The 18,948-nt window shown below is 43.6% G+C and overlaps 3 protein-coding genes across 4 annotated transcripts; 1 reads left to right on the top strand and 2 right to left on the bottom strand.

Moving 5' to 3' along the window:
- Positions 1 to 3,560: 3,560 nt before the first annotated feature.
- H1-1 (H1.1 linker histone, cluster member) lies at positions 3,561 to 5,621 on the bottom strand. Its single transcript, XM_061147458.1, has one exon. The coding sequence runs from the start codon at positions 5,238 to 5,240 to the stop codon at positions 4,584 to 4,586; it is 657 nt and encodes a 218-aa protein (XP_061003441.1). The 5' UTR covers positions 5,241 to 5,621; the 3' UTR covers positions 3,561 to 4,583.
- A 3,334-nt stretch (positions 5,622 to 8,955) lies between these two features.
- On the top strand, positions 8,956 to 17,336 carry LOC133059852 (histone H4). 2 transcript variants are annotated; one of them, XR_009693632.1, is made up of 2 exons: positions 8,956 to 9,874; positions 17,272 to 17,336. XR_009693632.1 is itself a non-coding variant. In XM_061147451.1 (2 exons), exon 1 carries the CDS (start codon positions 8,973 to 8,975, stop codon positions 9,282 to 9,284), a length of 312 nt encoding a protein of 103 aa, XP_061003434.1. In that variant the 5' UTR covers positions 8,956 to 8,972; the 3' UTR covers positions 9,285 to 9,292; positions 9,677 to 10,886. The 2 variants fall into 2 exon arrangements, 1 of the variants encoding a protein (XP_061003434.1); XM_061147451.1 differs by lacking the exon at positions 17,272 to 17,336 and having other exon boundaries at positions 8,956 to 9,292; positions 9,677 to 10,886.
- LOC133059851 (histone H4) lies at positions 11,221 to 13,130 on the bottom strand. The gene is made up of 2 exons (XM_061147450.1): positions 12,743 to 13,130; positions 11,221 to 12,314 (listed from the first exon to the last, which is right to left on the bottom strand). Exon 1 carries the CDS (start codon positions 13,063 to 13,065, stop codon positions 12,754 to 12,756), a length of 312 nt encoding a protein of 103 aa, XP_061003433.1. The 5' UTR covers positions 13,066 to 13,130; the 3' UTR covers positions 11,221 to 12,314; positions 12,743 to 12,753.
- Positions 17,337 to 18,948: the final 1,612 nt, after the last annotated feature.

Here is an 18,948-nt window from a genome sequence, read left to right as displayed (position 1 = left end):
TTTTTTTTTTTTATGTTATAAGCATAAGTCCTTAGGCAGCTGTGCATAATATGATGAACCTGGAGCCCTAAGCAAAGAATGGAGTTGAGACAGATACACCTTCTACAAGTCTATGTTACACATAATAAGATATATAAATATTGTAAGGCCCCCTGTGGCTCAGATGGTAAAGAATCTGCCTGAAGTGTAGGAGACTCAGGTTCAATCCCTGGGTTGAGAAGACCCCCTGGAGAAGGGAATGGGAACCCACTCCAGTATTATTGCCTAGAGAATTCCAGTGGACAGAGGAGCCTGGTGGGCTACAGTTCATGGGATTGCAAAGAGTTGGACATAATTGAGCCACTAACAGATCACATCAAATACTATTGTACCATGTGGTTATTAGGCAAACACAATAAGCAGTGCTTTAAAATTATAGTTAATGTAACACTTATAGACATGTCAAATTTTATAGTTATTCTGTGTTTATTAGCTGCTATTAACTACCTGGGCATCTTACATGAGTTATTTTATATTATCTGCTGCAGGAGGGATTGGAAGGCATTGTCTTTAAGGAGCTTTAAAGGTCCATATCCAAGGCTCTACGACTGTATGATTACTGTTTGGACAGATAAAAGCTAAAACAAGGGAAGCAGGGAGTGATACTGTTGCAGGGTGAAAGTTGTGTGATGCTAGCTGGGCAGAGTTCTCCCAGAAACATCTGGGACCACTGAGACCCATTTCTCTGGAAATCTTGAGACCAGATAATTGGATGAGGCTTTATACATCCCCATCCTATTCCTTTCTGGTCACTGTCCAAATTGTCACCTCCTGGTTATGATCCTCCCCACAGTCTGCTTTTTATCTTCTCCATTGGGACACCAGGATCAAAGGATGACACCCCTCATACATACATCACAGTACATACACAGTGCCTGTGGGTCCGTGAGGTGTGGGAAAGAAATTCTGTCTGCATCCCTTCCTGCAGGGCTCAGGCCTTCTCCGATGAAGGTTGCTTTTTGAGGAGGTCTCTCCTGGAATTTCTGCTGAGTTTGGGAGCCAGTCCCCTCCCCATGCTCCACCTTGGCAAATAGAGATTTCCCCTCCCTCCTCATTTCTGTTTTGCCACCATATCAGACCTTGCTTTTACCCAGGACTTTTGCCCTTTTTATAGAGAAAACCAAAGCCATGGGTAGGAACTCCACCAACATGCAGTCAGATTTATGTAGTGTTATGTCTTGCTGAAATATGGCAGATAAGATGATGAAGTTTTGGCCTTAACTGGGTTTTGTTTGTTTTAGTAGCTGGAAGACAGAGAAACATAAGATTAGTAAGCTTTCTACTAGCCATCACCTTGGTAATTCATGCAATAATCCAAACTATATGTTCACTTCAGTTCAGTTGCTCAGTCGTGTCCACCTCTGCGACCCCGCGGACTGCAGCACACCAGGCCTCCCTATCCATCACCAACTCCTGGAGTTTACTCACACTCATGCCCATTGAGTCGGTGATGCCATCCAACCATCTCATCCTCTGTCATCCCTTTCTCCTCTTGCCTTCAATCTTTCCCAGCATCAGGGGCTTTTCAAATGAGTCAGCTCTTCACATCAGGTGGCCAAAGTATTGGAGTTTCAGCTTCAACATCAGTCCTTCCAATGAATATTCAGAACTGATTTCCTTTAGGATGGACTGGTTGGATCTCCTTGCTCTCCAAGGGACTCTCAAGAGTCTTCTCCAACACCACAGTTCAAAAGCATCAATTCTTCGGCACTCAGCTTTCTTTATAGTCCAATTCTCACATCCATACATGACTACTGGAAAAACCATAGCTTTGACCAGACGGACCTTTGTTGACAATGTGATGTCTCTGTTTTTTAATATGCTGTCTAAGTTACAAACCTTCAAATCAGTTGAAACTTAAATGTGTCCTATCTGATAACAAGTGTAAGAACACATTTAAAGTTTTTAAAATTAGGATTTGATAGAAAATTCTAAATAAACTTGATATAAAAGTAAGTATAGTTTTTTTTCCCTAGCAAAAAAAATTTTTTTAATGGGTAACCTTTTTTCTAGTCACTTAGAAGTAGGGAACATGATGGCTATTAAAGGCCTCCAATTTCTACCTTCTCTGTGGTCAGCCTGTCATCAGCCAGAGGCCTCCCTCTGCTGGACAACTCTGGGAACATCAAGTTCCTTATTCCATAATTTCTTGTCTCCTTGTTCTAGGTGAATACATCCTTTTGGGGGTCCTCTTGAAGGTGCTCTTGAAGTCCTGCACCCTGACATTTTAATATCACCTTTGTTTCACTTGAATTCTAGAAGTGTCAGCTTGTTGTCTTTAGGAAGGCCCCCTTTAGCTGCACATCTCTGAGTTCTACCTTTTTAAAAATCTTCCTTATGGAAGGAACAGGTTCGAGGTGCTCTGGCTACAGTTGAGAAAGCTTCTGATTTATTGATGAAGATGTATTGACAGAATGAGAGATGATTGTGGGCTCATGAAAGGGGGCTTCCAAGATAGAAACTGGAAACTCAGGATGAAGACAGAAAGAATCAGCACATATTGAATACCTGCTGAGGAGTTTTAATCTAACCTGTACCATGTAAAGATGAACTCCTGCAAGCAGTCATAGTCTCTTCCCCAGAGCTAGGTTCCCTCTTTTAAAACTGAGAGTTTAGCAGCAGTTTTAAATACTGAACTCCACAGCTGGGAGAATGGAACTGCCTTCACAACTGCAGGCAAGTTCTGTGCTCAGCCATGTGCACCAAGAGGCAAGCCTCTTGGCTTGTGCACAAAGAGCTTAACTTACAATAAATAAGCAAAGGTAAGCACAAAGAGGTGGAATAATGATTCATTTTTATGGGTGATAAAATGTCAGGACCAGGTCTCCTCTATCCTTTCCTGTTCTTTATATTCCCCACCTCATTCACCCCCTTGGTGACCTCACCAAGTCTCATGAATTTAAATGCCATCCATATACCAATGATTCCAAAATGTATGGCTCCAACTTAATTCAACTCCATCCTCCCCTAAACTACTCTGTCAAAGCTGCTACTGACATCCATACCACTGAACCAAGGAACTGTTGTTCTCAGGCATCTAGTCACTTCAGTCTATCAGCAACATTTGAACCCAGTTAATTTACTCCCTCATCCGCTTGGGAAATCTCTCAGACTCTGCAAATTTTACAACAAAACTTTTGATTCACCCTCCCAGCACCATCATAGCACACTTGCTTCTCTCTTATAGATGATCATTTTAGGAAAATTCATCTCATTCTTCTAGTTTATTCTTTCAGCCACATTGAGTTTGAGAGCTCACAACATCTAAAAGCATTGAACAAATTAAAAGAGAAAAACCACATGATAATATCAATACATGAAGTCTAGCTGCCATTTAATTTAAAAAAGTAGAAAACAATTGAAGGGAACCATTTAAATATAGCGGAGATACAAAAAATTAACATTATGCTAAAGGACAAAACAATGCCATGTTAATTAAAACCAAGAACTAAACAGGGCTGACTGCTAAAAATATTCAAATTTACTGTGGAAATTCTTAGCAAATGCAGTACAAAAAAACAAATGCTTGGTATTCACATAAAAAAATTTTTTGCACCCTTATATGTAAAAGTTTTACAACTAATTGATTTTCATTAAGTTTAAGTGAGTAAACCGGGCTCAACATATGGTATTGTGTTTTTTCCCCTTGGATGTGAAAAAAGTAGTAATTAAACTGAATTCCAAAATTAAAACTTCGAAAGCTTTAAGAGCCAATTCTATAAAAGTGTCCCCAAATATTAATATTTAACGTGGTGTAGCACACCAGGGTTGAAAACCCTGCGCCTGGAGAAATACTATCTAGTTAGGCACAGAGCGGAAATTTCAAATATTATCCAATCTGGGCCGTTCTGTTTCCAGGAGCAGAGAAACCCGGTAAGAGATTTTGGGCTTTAGCTCTAAAATTCCAGGGCAGCCAAGTTCTCCTGACCCTGGCGGGAAACTAGCTGACAACCGGCAAATGGTCCGGGGGTAAGTCGGCCGAGCCTGGCCTCGATGGCGCAGCCTGAGGCTTGCGAAGACACCAATCTGAATGCCGGGTAAGCCGGCGGATCACCGTCGTTCCCAAGGTCACCTTAAAAGCATTTCAGAGCCACCCAATTTCGGAAAAAGCCAACTTAGCGATAGCGATATGGCCCAAGAACCTATGTCCCGGCCTTGATCTCAGATAACACGAGAAATCTTTAACAGACGAACGAGCACATAGCACACGGACCCAGCCCTCAATCGTGCTGCTGAGAACGACTTTGGGGTATGGGATTAAAGGATAGGCCCCAAAGTTCCTCTGCTTGTTTCTGACAGACAAGTAAAAAGATTAAAACGGGATTAGGGAAATCGTTTGAGAGGCCCAAAACACCCACTTCTAACCCCACAGCGTGAGTTTTAAGATTCTGATGTAGAGCTAAGAATGGCTTGCACACACTATTTGCATGAGGGCAGAAAGAGAAAAAAAAAAAAAAGTGTGGTAATAAAGCTCTTTCCCTGAAATAAGTTGGTGGCTCTTAAAAGAGCCGTTGGTTTATTGGAAGCAGCTTCCAACGGAACTCTTACTTCTTCTTGGGTGCTGCCTTCTTGGGTTTGGCAGCGGTCTTTGGCTTGGTTATCTTTACTTTGGCCCCTTTGGGTTTCACAGCCTTGGCTTTGGCAGGGCTCTTGGCTACTTTCTTAGGCTTCACAGCCTTGGGCTTCTTAGGACTCTTGGAAGACTTCTTTGTCGCCACAGGCTTTTTAGCCCTTTTTGGAGTCTTCACACCTTTCTTAGCAGCAGCCGCCCCAGTGGCCTTCTTGGGCTTCTTAGAAGCGCTTGTTACCTTGGTCTTCGTTGCCACCTTTGTGGCGCTGGGCTTAGCATCCACGGAGGATACTTTCTTGTTGAGCCTGAAAGAACCCGAGGCGCCGGTGCCCTTGGTCTGCACCAAGGTGCCTTTGCCTACTAGGCTCTTAAGACCCAACTTGATGCGGCTGTTGTTCTTTTCCACATCGTAGCCAGCGGCTGCCAGCGCCTTCTTCAGCGCGGCCAGGGACACACCGCTGCGCTCCTTAGAGGAGGAAACGGCTTGCACAATCAGCTCCGAAACTGAAGGGCCCGCGGGTTTCTTCTTGGCGGCTGCTGCAACCTTCACAGCCTTCTTCGCCTTCTTGCCAGCTGAAGGCTTCTCAGGGGGAGTGGAAGCAGCTGGAGCGGGGAGCGCGACTTCGGACATGGCGGAAGTAAGGAAAAACTAACTAAACCGCTAGACCCAACGAGGCAGTAAGATGCGGGTGGCTCGGGCGCGCGATATTTATAGGGCGGGGCCGCGCTGTGATTGGTGAGCGCTGGCGCCCGCCCCCGGCACCCTAGCGCCCCCTGCCCTCCCGGCTGGGTCTCGCAAGGCAGCAGCCGGCCGCCGGGGCCTGTGGTCCCGCTTTCCTGACGCTTGCACTGAAGCACCCAGACAGCATCCTTCTCCACCCCTCACCTCGACGCCGGTCGCCCAGTGGAGACGGAAATACTCCACTCGGCAGGGTAGGGTCCAGGCCATTACCATCAGAGGGTGCGACTTCTTTTTTAAAAAAGCAGTTTTTTTTTCCTTTTGGGGGTGGGAGGAGGAGCTGAAATAAGGCAATTGCGTAAGAATCCAAGGAGTTTCACCTGAAACCTCGCCTCTGGGAAGCACTGCCAAGGGATATCAGTTTCTAATCTGCAATCAATTCAAAAGGTTATATCTTGGATGACTGAAAGGGAGAGCGGAAAGCGAGAATATGTAGGCCTGGTCTGCAGGTTTGGGAAAAGTTCTCATTGATGCCACTTCCTTTCATGGCAACGCTGAGTATGTGTGGTGAAGACCCGAGACACGAGTGCCCTTGGTCTGAACCAGGGTGCGTTTATGTATTTGGGACAAAGGAGAATTACAGGAAACAAAAGAATTGGTTAACACTGCAACTGACCCTCAAGCTGCACCTGTGGAAAACTTAGCACGCAATTTATGTAATTTCAACTTATTTCCACAGCCCAATGCACGTAACAAATTTTGGATTGCCTTTCATCCTCATAACATATACCAAGCTGCAAACCTAGAACACGAAAGACATCAAGTAATCTCTGGGTGTACTAAACTGTGCCCGGATAGGCATTGCACACAGGGAGGATGTGGGAGCAGGGGGAAAAGTTGCTTTAGTATGAAAATGTGAGAACACAGCCCCGAGATATTTTAGGGCACTGTCCCTTTAACTTGTTTGTGGCTGTAAAAGCAGCAACAATGCTAAAACGACTTCACAATGCGAATCAGACTAACCACTGAGAATAAAACTCCCCTTTCACAACCCCACTCTGGCTTACAGTCCCTCACAATTCAGTCCTGGGCAATCTCCTAGCAGTAGGGAGAATGAAGCAGTGACAAGTCATTCCCGCGCGAGTAACTGCGGTTTTCAAACAAGTCCGCATTGTTCTCAGTAACCCGAATTTCCCCCAGTAACACTCAAAAAACCTAAGAGCTCGTTTCCTCCTGTGGCCAATAATCAAAGGGTTCCAGACACAGGGAATGGCAACCCACTCCAGTATTCTTGCCTGGAGGATCCCAGGCACAGAGGACCCTGGCGGGCTACAGTCCGTGGAGTCGCAGAGTCGGACACGACTGAGCCCAGACACGAGAGTCGCCCATCTTTACCCTTTCTTAACTGTCATTTTCTTGAGTCTGTATTTACAAAACCCATTACGTAATTTCTAATAACTTGGAAGAGATAAGAACAATTGGAGCTAGGCGTCTTGGTTTAAAGGACAAGTATAATACAGGTATACAATCTTTCTCCAAGAGGAAGGTTTCATAAGTGAGCATTTCTGGAAAGACATAAACTTTTCCTATAGTAATAAATGTGGCATCGAATAAAAAGTTTTTAAAAGGGAAATACTGCACGCAACAATTTGTTTAAAGGATGATTTATACCGCCTGTGTCTAATTAACAAGTTTCAAATGAAAGGGAAATGCTCCATGCAAATGAGGGATGCTAGATATGCATTCTTACTGGCTACCAAGTAAAATGGACTCTACCAATCAAAAGGTAGACTCTGGACTACCGCTTTCGAATAACGGTTCACATTTGGTTTTTTCTTTAAAAATATCAGTCACTGGCAGTAGTAAATTGTCTTCGTTTTGGTCCATAATCTGTTTACTGAGTTTAGTCCATCGCCTGCTTCCCATGGGGAAATTCCTCTGATCCCTTGTGGCTGTCCCGCCGTTGTCTACCCGGCATTGCACCAGGCTAAGTGTATTCTAGACTTTAGTTTCAGAAAGCTCTAAGTGTAAAGTCAGAGCATAAGAAAAAGGTGCCTTATTACAGAAAATCCTTCTGGAAACGCTACTGTGTTTTTGTTTTTGTTTTTACTGTTTTTGTGGTTACATCTTCTAGGTTTCAAAGAAGTTCGTCGGTCAGTTTAAGCTTTACAGAGAGATCTCTCTTTTTTGGTAAAATGGCTTTAAAAATTTCTAACCCGATATCGGGTTACAGACCAGAGAATGTACCCTCAATTCCCACCCGACTCAGGGGACTAAGAAAACCTACATTACTACAATATCAATGAAGTGAATGTCTATTTCTCCGAAAAGGTAACGCCCAGAGCATTGCATTTACAGGAAAATCGTGTGTGGAAAAGAACAAAAGTAAAAAAAAAAAAAAAATTGAAAAGAGCTGAGGATAGAAAGAAGCGGCCAATGAAACTGTACGGTTTTTGGAAAGTTTAAAGCTAGACTAATCAGAACCTGTAACGTAATATTCAAACTTTTCTCCCGCCCAATCACTACCCCTGACGTACTATAAATATCAGCAAAAAATATTGGGCGATTTATTTGGGCTAGTGTTAGGCATATCTTCTTCGCAGTTACTTGTCATGGCTCGTACTAAGCAAACTGCCCGAAAATCCACCGGCGGCAAGGCGCCACGCAAGCAGCTAGCCACCAAGGCGGCTCGTAAGAGCGCACCGGCCACTGGCGGCGTAAAAAAGCCTCACCGCTACCGTCCTGGCACGGTAGCCCTGCGCGAGATCCGCCGCTACCAGAAATCCACAGAGCTTCTTATCCGTAAACTGCCTTTTCAACGCCTTGTGCGTGAGATTGCCCAGGACTTCAAGACCGATTTGCGCTTCCAGAGTTCGGCGGTGATGGCACTGCAGGAGGCATGTGAAGCCTATCTGGTGGGTCTTTTCGAGGATACCAATTTATGCGCTATTCACGCAAAGCGCGTTACCATCATGCCCAAAGACATCCAGCTAGCCCGTCGGATCCGGGGGGAGAGGGCATAAATTCCACTCTGAGATTTCAACCAAAGGCTCTTTTCAGAGCCACCTAACGTTTTCAAGTAAAACGGCTGTAAAACAAACCAACTACAGTAGTTGAATATACTGCTTTGGGGATGGAAGAACATTCATCAATAACACTCGGGTCATGGGTGCTTTTAGTTTCAATATTCCCTGCATATGCGAACAAACTGGCCCTTTGTGTTTAGTACTGTTATATCTTAATGAAGAGCCAGAGTTTCGGAGGCACGCAGAGTGACATTTGCAGATGTTTTTATAATAGGGCCTTTTGAACGTCAGGATAGTATAACCATTTTTACATTTCTATCTCTGATTTTGACATTTTTACGACTATCAAAAATTGATAGTAAATTTTCGCCCTTTAAAGAATTTGTTCTACCTAGGATTTGTTTGCTCTAAGCCTGCTTCCTCTAATTAGTTAAAACAGTATAGCCCAACCTGATCCGCCTCTCACTTCCGGCCCTTCAGTTTCTTTGGCGCCTGTTCCCGGGGTTGGAGGAGGGATTAAGGGCGGGGATTGATTGCGTCACTTCCGGCTCGCACGCTTTCCGTGCCCTCTGTGGCGGGAGGGGCGGAGGGAGTAGGTATATAAGAATCGGCTCTCGGGTTACTTGTCAGTTGCTGTTGGTTTACTTCTCTCGGAGTTATGTCGGGACGCGGCAAAGGCGGCAAAGGTCTGGGGAAAGGTGGCGCTAAGCGCCACCGTAAGGTTCTGCGCGACAACATCCAGGGCATCACTAAGCCTGCTATCCGCCGCCTGGCTCGTCGTGGCGGTGTGAAGCGTATTTCTGGGCTCATCTACGAAGAGACCCGCGGCGTCCTGAAAGTGTTTCTGGAGAACGTGATCCGGGATGCAGTCACCTATACCGAGCATGCCAAGCGGAAGACTGTCACCGCTATGGATGTGGTCTATGCTCTCAAGCGCCAGGGCCGTACTCTCTACGGTTTTGGTGGTTAAGCTTTCAGGTTTGCCCTCAGTTTGATTTCAATTTAAAGGCCCTTTTCAGGGCCACCCAACTACTCTTTAAAAAAGCTGTGACTATTAACCGAGAAGCAGTTAAGTGCTATAGTGGAAATGGGACACTAGCCCTGAACTAGAAAACATTGTGGGGTTTAGTAAAGTGCATATACGTACAGAATCATTCGCCCTCATGGTAGCGGCGAAGATTATTAAAAGTGGAAAACTAAGGAGAAAAACTTGAGGTCGCCAAGCCCTACCCATGAGTGTTAGCCTATCAGAACTGGTGATCTGTGCTTTACCGCGGCGACATAAATAGGGGGTGGGAAATCGAGCGAGAAAAGGCAAAGACCGGGTTTAGTAAATCTGTTTTTTTACGTGTTGTGAAACAGACATCTGAGTCTCCTGTCCTGAGAACAGTACTGAAGTTACCGCCGCTAATGGGGTGATTTGTCTCGATTAAAAAACTAACCTGAAATGGTGTGCAAAAGAAGCCGGATTCAGACAGCAAGGAAACCCAGGCATTTAGTTTAGAAGAAGTTATTGAAGAAAACGCGCTTCCCTATATTTCGGTGTCAACACAGCGCTCGGTAGTAAGCCATACTTTTGCCTTCTATCACAGAGAAATGGAAATTAGGGTGATTGAAATATTCTAAAATAAACTGTAGTGATGGTTGTACAACTAAGCAAATAAGTTTATTGCTTGTACACTAAAAAATGTGGATGAAATTTTATGGCATGTAGATTATATCTCAAGCTTATTATATATATATAATCTCCAGGCAGGGTAGCAGGAGATGAAGTTTGTAGGGTAGGCCTGTTGGTCTGTGAAGGTGTTCTTTTGCTGAAGTATGGCCTCCTTGGTCTATGCTTGGTCTGTCGTAGCCACAGAAAGTTTTTAAACAAGAATATCTCTCGTACAATTATATATTCCAGTAGCATATCAGACATTAGAACTCAGTTGAAGGGACGCGAATTTACTTGAGGTTGGCTAGTAGGGAAACAGTATTTCCATCTAAAAGGTATTCATAAATGCCTCTATCACTGAGTTCTGTGTCATGTTTATAGAGGGCTGTCTGATTTCAGCCTCAGTGTGTTAGTTCTAGTGTTTCCCCTAATTTTTTCAGTTTCTTTCCCACCTGATAACTGTCCTCCAAGACTTGGAGGGGAATGATATAATTACCTAGCCTGCCTTAATTTAAACTGACAATGGGGAGGGTTCAAAGCTGCATTTTGGATGGCTAGAGGAGCAAAAATGGGCCTGTTTAGGAGAGTAATGTAATTCTGGTGCCCTTCAGGACATATGTGTTGATTTTGTGTAATGTGCCAGCTATTGTTTAAGCATTGGGGTACACCTGTAAGCAAATTAGAATTTCCTGTCCTCCATTCAGATATGTAATAAAATATGTGGATACAGATTTCCTACACTGAAGGGAAGTGTGGCTGCTCCATAGATCACCTTCTTTTGTGGTTGGCCTTTTTTTAGTTCATAAACCTCGTAGATTGTATCATACTCATTTTAGTCATACCCACTACCTGGGCAAAAAGGTTAGGTCTTTCTCAGACCTAACACTCCTGAAGTCCTTGTTCAGAACAAAGATAATGCTGCTTGATATACCACTCCTGCATCATTCCTGAGACAGAGAAAACCTGTCATGCTGATTGATTCAGGCAGTGACAAGTCAAAGAATTATAGATAAGGAATCAATCATGGCAGCACTATGGTGGGCCTGAGAGTGGGAGAGAGCCTGTGACCTTGTGTAGAACATTCATGCCTGCATTCATTGAACTCTGCCACGTGAAGACAGCAGGAAGACAGTAGGCTATGAAGTAGGAAATGGGTCCTCATCACACACCCGATCTGCCTGAATCTGCCCAGCACCTTGATCCTGGACTTCAGTCTCCAGAACTCTGAGAAATATTTGTTGTTAAAGCACAAGGTCCATGGTATTTTTATTGTATCAGCCTGAACTAAGACACCATTTTATGGATATAGGTATTTTCTGTGGTCTGTTTTGATGACAATTTCTATTGCTTCCACTCATTTACAAACAACGTGCTGCTATAAAACATGTTTAAGTTCTTAGTGCTCTCATCCAGTCTGACCATTTATATGTTGATGAGTCCTCAGTTTTTTTCTCTAGTCCAGAAGTCTCACCTGAAATTAAGAACCTCGCTTTCTCAACTGCCTAGTCAGTATCTCCTCCAGGATCAAAAAACAGGTGTTAGCAGAATGACGAGACGGCAGTGTTTCCTAGAGCAGTCATCAATACACGTCTCAAACAAAAAATCAAGGAGGCTGATTATTCAATCAGTCGGCTGGTTTATCAATTGAGCACACGTCGAAAAAAAATTTTGTTAACCATATTGTCATGTTTGAAAGTTTCATTTTAGAGTATAACTTACAGCAGAGTACAGAGAGAGACGAGCTGGAATGAAGCTGAAAGTACAAGAGAGCCACTTAAGAGTCACCTTACCACAAAGGAGGGAGCGTCTGTCTACCATCTCAAAGGCCCTGCTAGAGGCCTCAGGGTTCAGAACAGAATATAGTAAATGGGAATTTATAAACTGCTTAGCCAGAGGCCTCCAGCCTGAGGATGAAAATCAGCAATGCCAAGGCACTTTAAAAACCAAGACCACTGGGTTTACGAAGGGTCACGGCAGTCAGCATGATGGATGACTCAAACTTGAGAGGTACCGGAGGCGAAGGTTTGGGGCGAGACCCGGAGGAGGACAACGAGGTGGTGGGGCTGCAGAGATCAGAGCGCAGATCCCAGCGTCGCTCACTGCAAACATTAATACTCAGGGTCTTTCCTGCAGCGTATTTAATTAATCTGGCTTGTCAGCGACCAGCAGCACCCCGGCAGTTTCTGGCAATTTGCACAAATGTTTATTAAAATACTTCGGGCTTCCCAGGTGGTGCAGTGGAAAAGAAGCCGCCTGCCAATGCCGGAGACGCGAGACGCGGGTTCGATCGAATTGAGAAGGTCCCCTGGAGTAGGAAATGGAAACCCACTCCAGTATTCTTGCCTGGAAAATACAAAAGGCAGAGGAGCCTGGCGAGCTACAGTCCAGGAGTCGGCCGCGACTGAGCACACACACATGCGCACCCAGTTTTGCCTCTTCGATGAAACTCTGACTTACAGTTGACAGTCCTCTTACAGACAATTTGGGGGTAGGCAGGATCCCTCCCACGCTGGGGGTTGTTAAACAGGGCACCGGGACTTTCGCCGCATACTAAGCGAAACATAACTTTACTCTCCTATTGACCAAAAGCACCGCTACTCTTCACACATGGAGGACTGGATGAAGTTAAGTGTTTTAAGTATAAGAGCACCCGCACAGAAAAACTACTTTAGCATGAAAGGAAAATACATTTCTGACCCAAGTACACATTGAGCACAGCCCTTTCCGAGAGGGAGTGGGCGGCCCTGAAAAGGGCCTTTAAGTAAACGTACTGGATGAAGCTTTAGCCGCCGAAGCCATAGAGGGTGCGGCCCTGGCGCTTGAGCGCGTAGACCACGTCCATGGCGGTAACAGTCTTGCGCTTGGCGTGCTCCGTGTAGGTGACCGCGTCCCGGATCACATTCTCCAGGAACACCTTCAGCACCCCGCGGGTTTCTTCGTAGATGAGCCCGGAGATGCGCTTCACACCACCGCGACGAGCCAGGCGGCGGATGGCGGGCTTGGTGATACCCTGGATATTGTCTCGCAGAACCTTGCGGTGGCGCTTAGCGCCTCCCTTCCCAAGGCCTTTGCCGCCTTTACCACGTCCAGACATACTACCTGAATTGTTGCAAGAGTGTGCGATACAGCAGTGAGACTACTGCTTGGTCAAGAGTAATTATAAGCTGTAGTCGGACCTCATTGAGAACTGAAATCGCGGGCGGGAAAAGACGCTCTGAAACCACTCCCTTGGCTCCGCCCCTTTCTGGATCCAGTGACTGTGAGAGGGAGAGAACCTAGTATAATGCATATGTTAAATTTTACTCTGGATTGTTTTGCTCCCTTTGGTCTTTGAATCTGAGTCTATATTTTCGACTGAGAATATTAGTAAGGGCTTATGGTTTTTTTGGCAAATACTGTACTTTCTCATTCAGGAGGTGCCTTAGTTGTGAATGGTAGCAGAATATGACGCTCACCCTTCATATGCTATTTTTCAGCTGTTTGTTTTTTTTTTTTAATACCAGACATAGAGTAGAATTTACTTTTTCTTTTTTGTGAGAATTTATTGTTTTGTGAGGGACACTTACATTTATAAAGGGAATTTCAATTGATATCTTTCTCTCTGTACCAGGAAGATAGGATAACTGGATCACCAGAGAATCTCATCAATGAGAAGACACTGGACTTATTTCTGTGTAATAACCTTACTCTTGTTTGCTTTCCTGGTAACCTCTCATAACTAGCTCCCTCCTACTTCTTTTGTCTTTAGTTGAAGATATTTAAAGTGGGGTCTTGGACAAACTTGCAGAGTTTTACTCAGTTTTTCTAGGTATCTCTTATGCATATGTGAGGTGTACATGTTATTAAACTGTTTTTCTCATGTTAACCTACCCTTTTTACAGTGGTTCTCAGCCAAGAATTTAGAAGGGTAGAGGGAAAGTTATTTTCCCTCTCCTGTAAGTATGTTGATTATTTTGAGCTGTAGCAGAAAAACAGCAAATGGATAGAGGATTTCTCTGAACTCCCATTATCTACCTAAAGACAGACAAAAAGAACTCAATAAATCCCTCCCCAAAGAGCTTCACTAACTAGGGAAGAGTGACACTTATTAGAGAAAAGGACACTTTTACCACACCCACACAAACCTTGTCACAAACTATGGTCCATGAAAACAGTCAATCTGAGAAAGAAAATGGGACTTTATTAGAGCCAACCCAAGGATTATCACCTGGGAGACAGTCTTTCAGAAAGCTCTGAGGACTGTTCTGTTTGTTAGAGTTTAAAACAGTATATTCTTAAGACAAAGAGTTATATCTTCAAGTTACTACTGACAGACTACATAGTCCAGACCCGCATGTATAAGGTGAGTCATTGCAGTCCCTTACAGGATTGAGAAAGGAGTGTTATCTTCTAAGAAGGTACTGGGTTGGTACCAGGAGAAAATTGCTTTTTTCAGTCAAGCAGGTATTCATATGCCTTTTAAGGAGATTTGGTCAATGTACTGCTATAATGTGCACAATGTACACTAAAGAGGGGTAGTGGCCCCAATGAGCAGAGAGAGAATTTTATGTCTAGAAACTTTATTATGCTGCTTTCAATATAATCTTATTTTATCACTATTGTTTCTCCCCATCTATTCTCTTAAGGGCCCATTCATCTTTCCTAAAAATCATTTACTCACCCCTATTAGGCTTACATACCACCTCTCACTCATTTTCCCTAAGATGGTATTTAAGTTGGAATTTTAAGCTACCTTCAGGAGTTACTCATTTTTCCCCAGATAACTCCCACATATACATAAAGGCTATATGTTACTTCTGTTTGTTTTTCTCTTGTTAACCTTTTATTTCAGGGGTTCTCAGCTAAGAACTCAGAAGGGTAGAGGGAAAATTATTTAACTTTCCCTACAGGTTATGAGCTGTGTGACCATATAAACTTACTGTTGTTTTCTACATCTGTAACACTGGGTAATGATAATAATGATGTAACTCTAATAAGGATTTAATTTAGCCATTGGAAACAAAGTGTTAGAACAGAGATAGGCTGAGAGAAGTTGTATATAAATATGTATATAAATATAATATAGGCTGAGAGAAGTTGTATATAAATATGTATATAAATATATAAATATGTATATAAATATATAAATATGTTTTCAATTGGTATTACTTCTTAAAGAACCTGTCTAGACTTGGCCACCTGATGCGAAGAACTGACTCATTGAAAAAGACCCTGATGATGCTGGGAAAGATTGAAGGCAGGAGGAGAAGGGGACAACAGAGGGTTAGATGGTTGGATGGCATCACTGACGCGATGGACATGAGTTTGAGTAGGCTCCAGGAATTGGAGATGGACAGGGAAGCCTTGCGTGCTGCAGTCCATGGGGTCACAAAGAGTCAGACAGGACTGAGCGACTGAATTGAACTGAGACTTGAAATATTACCCTGAAGTCTCATTTTCCCTTCCAACACAGTATTAGCCACAACCATATGTATATATTAGTGAGGACTTTTTTTTGAAAGAGCACAAAAGCTCCAGGAGTTGGTTATGGACAGGGAAGCCAGGCCTGCTGCAGTCCATGGGGTTGCAAAGAGTCGGACACGACTGAGTGACTGAACTGAACTCACTGATGGCATCTAACAAAGTACAAGACATCAGCTCATTCTGTTTTGGCATATGTGACATGTTAAATGTGATGGTCCAAATATGTTCCTTTGTGCCCTCTCCTAAGGTACATGGACAGTCTCAGACTTCTAGTTTTCCTGCAGCCAAGTCTGGTGTGCCTTTCAAATCTCCATACCAGCTTCCCACTGTTGTGTTAAATCTCCTGAAAACACTCATTGAGCAGTGACTCACATCTCCTAAACAACTGAAAAGGCTACCACTAAATTTGAAGTCTGAAAAATTCACCCTGACCTTGACTTCCTCTTCCTCTTCTTTGATAGTCTTTATAACAAACCCAAATTTTAGACTCCCAACAGCATTAGCTGTAAACTTCAGCTTGTGGTGTAACATCACTCTGCACCTGGGAAGGAAAAACTCTTTTTGACTGAAGACCTTGCAACAGTCATTAAAAAGATACAATCTATACATTAAACATCCCCATTTGTCTCCAGCCCCCCCCTTAATCACTCGCCTAATATAACAGATGCTTAATGCAATCATATTAAAATGCCGTCCAAAGTGTTCAGTAAATTTTCTTCCACAAATTTGATTTTCTTGTTTAATTTTTAAATGTCGGCTGAATTTTAACTTCTAAAATGAGCAGAATCTGTGCAAGTAATGCCAAATGAAAAACTAGTAAAGCTAGCATCTGAACTCAGGTAAACTAGCATCAAAATGCTGCTGACTTGCAGAGTATACGCTAAAAAGATTAACAAGGTTATGAATTCTAAAATGGTGCTAACCTTTTTTCCCTAGATACTGCAGTTGTTTTCTTGAGGGGCTCAAGTAAATTAAAGACTTAAAGTCAAATCCATGTTCCTTGGCAGGGAGAAGAAAGAACAGCCATTGTCCATCCTCTATCAGATACTAAGACAGTAATGGACACGTTTAAAATCCTTGGGTCAAGTGGTTAAAATCCTGAACAACTACAGCAAGTAATTGCTAGAAGAGACAAAAGCAACAGGGCAGGAAAAAGTGCAATTACATGGAGTACTTCCAAGTAGATTTGTTACAGCAGCATTACAGTAGATATTTGGCTCACTGCAAGAGAAAGCAACATGTACTCGGAGTATCAGAAAAGACTGTTTATTTCACACTGATCCAGGGCTCCCCTGGTGGTTCAGATGGTAAAGAATCTGCCTGCAGTGCAGGAGGCCCAGGTTCAATCCCTAGATCAGGAAGATCTACCCATGAAGGAAATGGCAACCCACTCCAGTATTCTTGCCTAGAAAATTCTGTGGACTGAGGAGCCAGGTGGGCTACAGTCGATGGGGTCACAAAGAGTTGGACCAGACTGAGCAATTAACAGACAGGCAGACAAGGCCCAGAGGAGTCACCTCCAAAGGCTGAGCACCTGACTCAGGGTTTGCCTGTCTTCTCTACACACAAGCTATGGGGCTGGGCAGAACTTCCATGAAACTGAGGTGTTTCTTAGGAACACCTTCTTCTCATCCAATCAAGGATGAGCAAGCGTAAGGTGTCATGTGTTCTCAGTTAGGTCTGCAGTTTAATCTATCTATCTTCTTTTGGTGCCATCTCTGGTGGTTGATTGATGCAATAAACAAGCTGGGTTACAAAAGCATTAACATGCTAAACAGAGCATTACATGGAAGATTTGCTGAATTTTCCTTCTCATTCCCTCCTGTTGATCCTCAAGCTGCTTTAGCCGACTTAGGGATCATCTGCCTTAAATACTCAACAAGGAACCCTAAGAGAACAGGGGTGATGACCACTCTGGCTACTTCCTGTTGGAACAGGGGCATAGACTCTCCTCAAGGTTCCCCGCTGGAATCCTCTATTGTTATATAGTGGTAAGTCCTCATCATCATTTGGAGCTTTATGGTTTCTAAGCGAGAAGAAATAAAATGGGTTATTGCATTGAGAATACAAGGACCTAGCAAGAGGGGCTAAAAAGAGCATCAGAACTGGGACCCATTAAGGGGCATATCTAAGCCCAGCGTGAACTAAAGGTTGAGGACAGCAAGTTGGACTTCCTTTCCCTACCTGAGCCTTTAGGTCATCAATCAACTTAATGTTTCTTTTGAGGACCGATAGGCTTTCTTCCTTAGCTGAGGTATTTCCATAAAAGCCACAGGCCTCGTTGAGCATGAGGCACAATCCCTGTTGTGCTGTAATCGTTGCTAGTCCCCAGCAGTTTTGTAGTACTACCTAAGCTAAGGAATCTAGGCTTTTTGTTGTTCTTCTATTACTGCCACTGTAGACTTCCAAGATGCTTGTATTAGAATGGTTAGTTTGAGTACTGATATTTCTAGCAGGGGCATTCCTGCAAACCAGAAAAATCCTCGTCCAACACCAGGTCTTTCCAAAATGGGGTTTTCATGAGCATGCCCTTCCCAGTCGTTCCATTTTACCCTGGGCTGAGGGTTTGCAGGTGATAATGCTTGCTCTAGAAAGGATCCTAGGTTCACAGTGTTTCCAGAGACTGCCATTTCTTGTGAATTTTAGAACTGTAAACTTGGGATGGCAAATACCTTTCCATCGTCAGGGAAGGATTCCCCACAACCAGTTTCCGCAAAGAAAATTAAACCAGGTTCCTAGTAGCAAGACACTGGTAGTGGGCCCTTGGATCCAGGTCTCAGTATAGGTAATTTGTATAAACAGGTCTCAGGATTTTATGAATGGGTCCCAACTGTCATATGCACTATGACCCTTTGGTCTGTTGCTGGAGAAAAATTCATCTGCACAGAGTGGATTATATTTGGTCTCAGAGCTATTATGGGTATGGGATGGGCTTTGACACACTAGGTTTTGAAATATCAGTTGAATCAGTGAAGGGGGGCCCTAGACTAAGGTCCTGTTGGTAATAGTAAGGATCCTGTGTCTTGGTCAATAGCAATACATTCTTCTGATCCTGGTACAGAACTGTTAACAGGTACAAAAGTCTCATTGTACCATTTAGTTGCATTTTTGGCTAAGCCTCCCCGTGTAAAATTATGTCCCCTACAGTCAGGGGTATAATATACCTCACAATCTTCATCACCAAAGGGTTCCCATTGTAAATCTGTTTGGTGAAAGGATAAGGTGTTATTGTTATTGAGTTCAGAAAACCTATTTCTTCAACTTCTTCTGAGTATTTGTTTTGAAAACATAGAGATAAGTTCCCCTTTAGTACAGCCCCGTGGATGGAACGCTCTCCTAGTGTCTCCTTGTTTCCAGTGAGGGTGAGGCCCACCTCCTACCCCCGTCCTCTTGTTACACAAAATGGAGGGGAAATCCGCTTAGGGAAGGAGACAGATTAATATGTCTTTCACAGAGGCTGGGTAGGCCAGGAGGGCAACTGTCGGCTCTTCATATTTTATGTCCTCTAGTAAAG

The sequence above is a fragment of the Dama dama genome, chromosome 7 (assembly GCF_033118175.1).
Source record: "Dama dama isolate Ldn47 chromosome 7, ASM3311817v1, whole genome shotgun sequence".
NCBI classification, from domain to species: domain Eukaryota; kingdom Metazoa; phylum Chordata; class Mammalia; order Artiodactyla; family Cervidae; genus Dama; species Dama dama.
Note: the sequence above shows the minus strand (reverse complement) of the source record. Positions and strands in the feature narration are given on the sequence as shown.

Coding starts and splice junctions, on each gene's coding strand:
- H1-1 (XM_061147458.1), bottom strand. CDS start 5,240: ATGTCCGAAGTCGCGCTCCCCGCTCCAGCTGCTTCCACTCCCCCTGAG.
- LOC133059852 (XM_061147451.1), top strand. CDS start 8,973: ATGTCGGGACGCGGCAAAGGCGGCAAAGGTCTGGGGAAAGGTGGCGCT.
- LOC133059851 (XM_061147450.1), bottom strand. CDS start 13,065: ATGTCTGGACGTGGTAAAGGCGGCAAAGGCCTTGGGAAGGGAGGCGCT.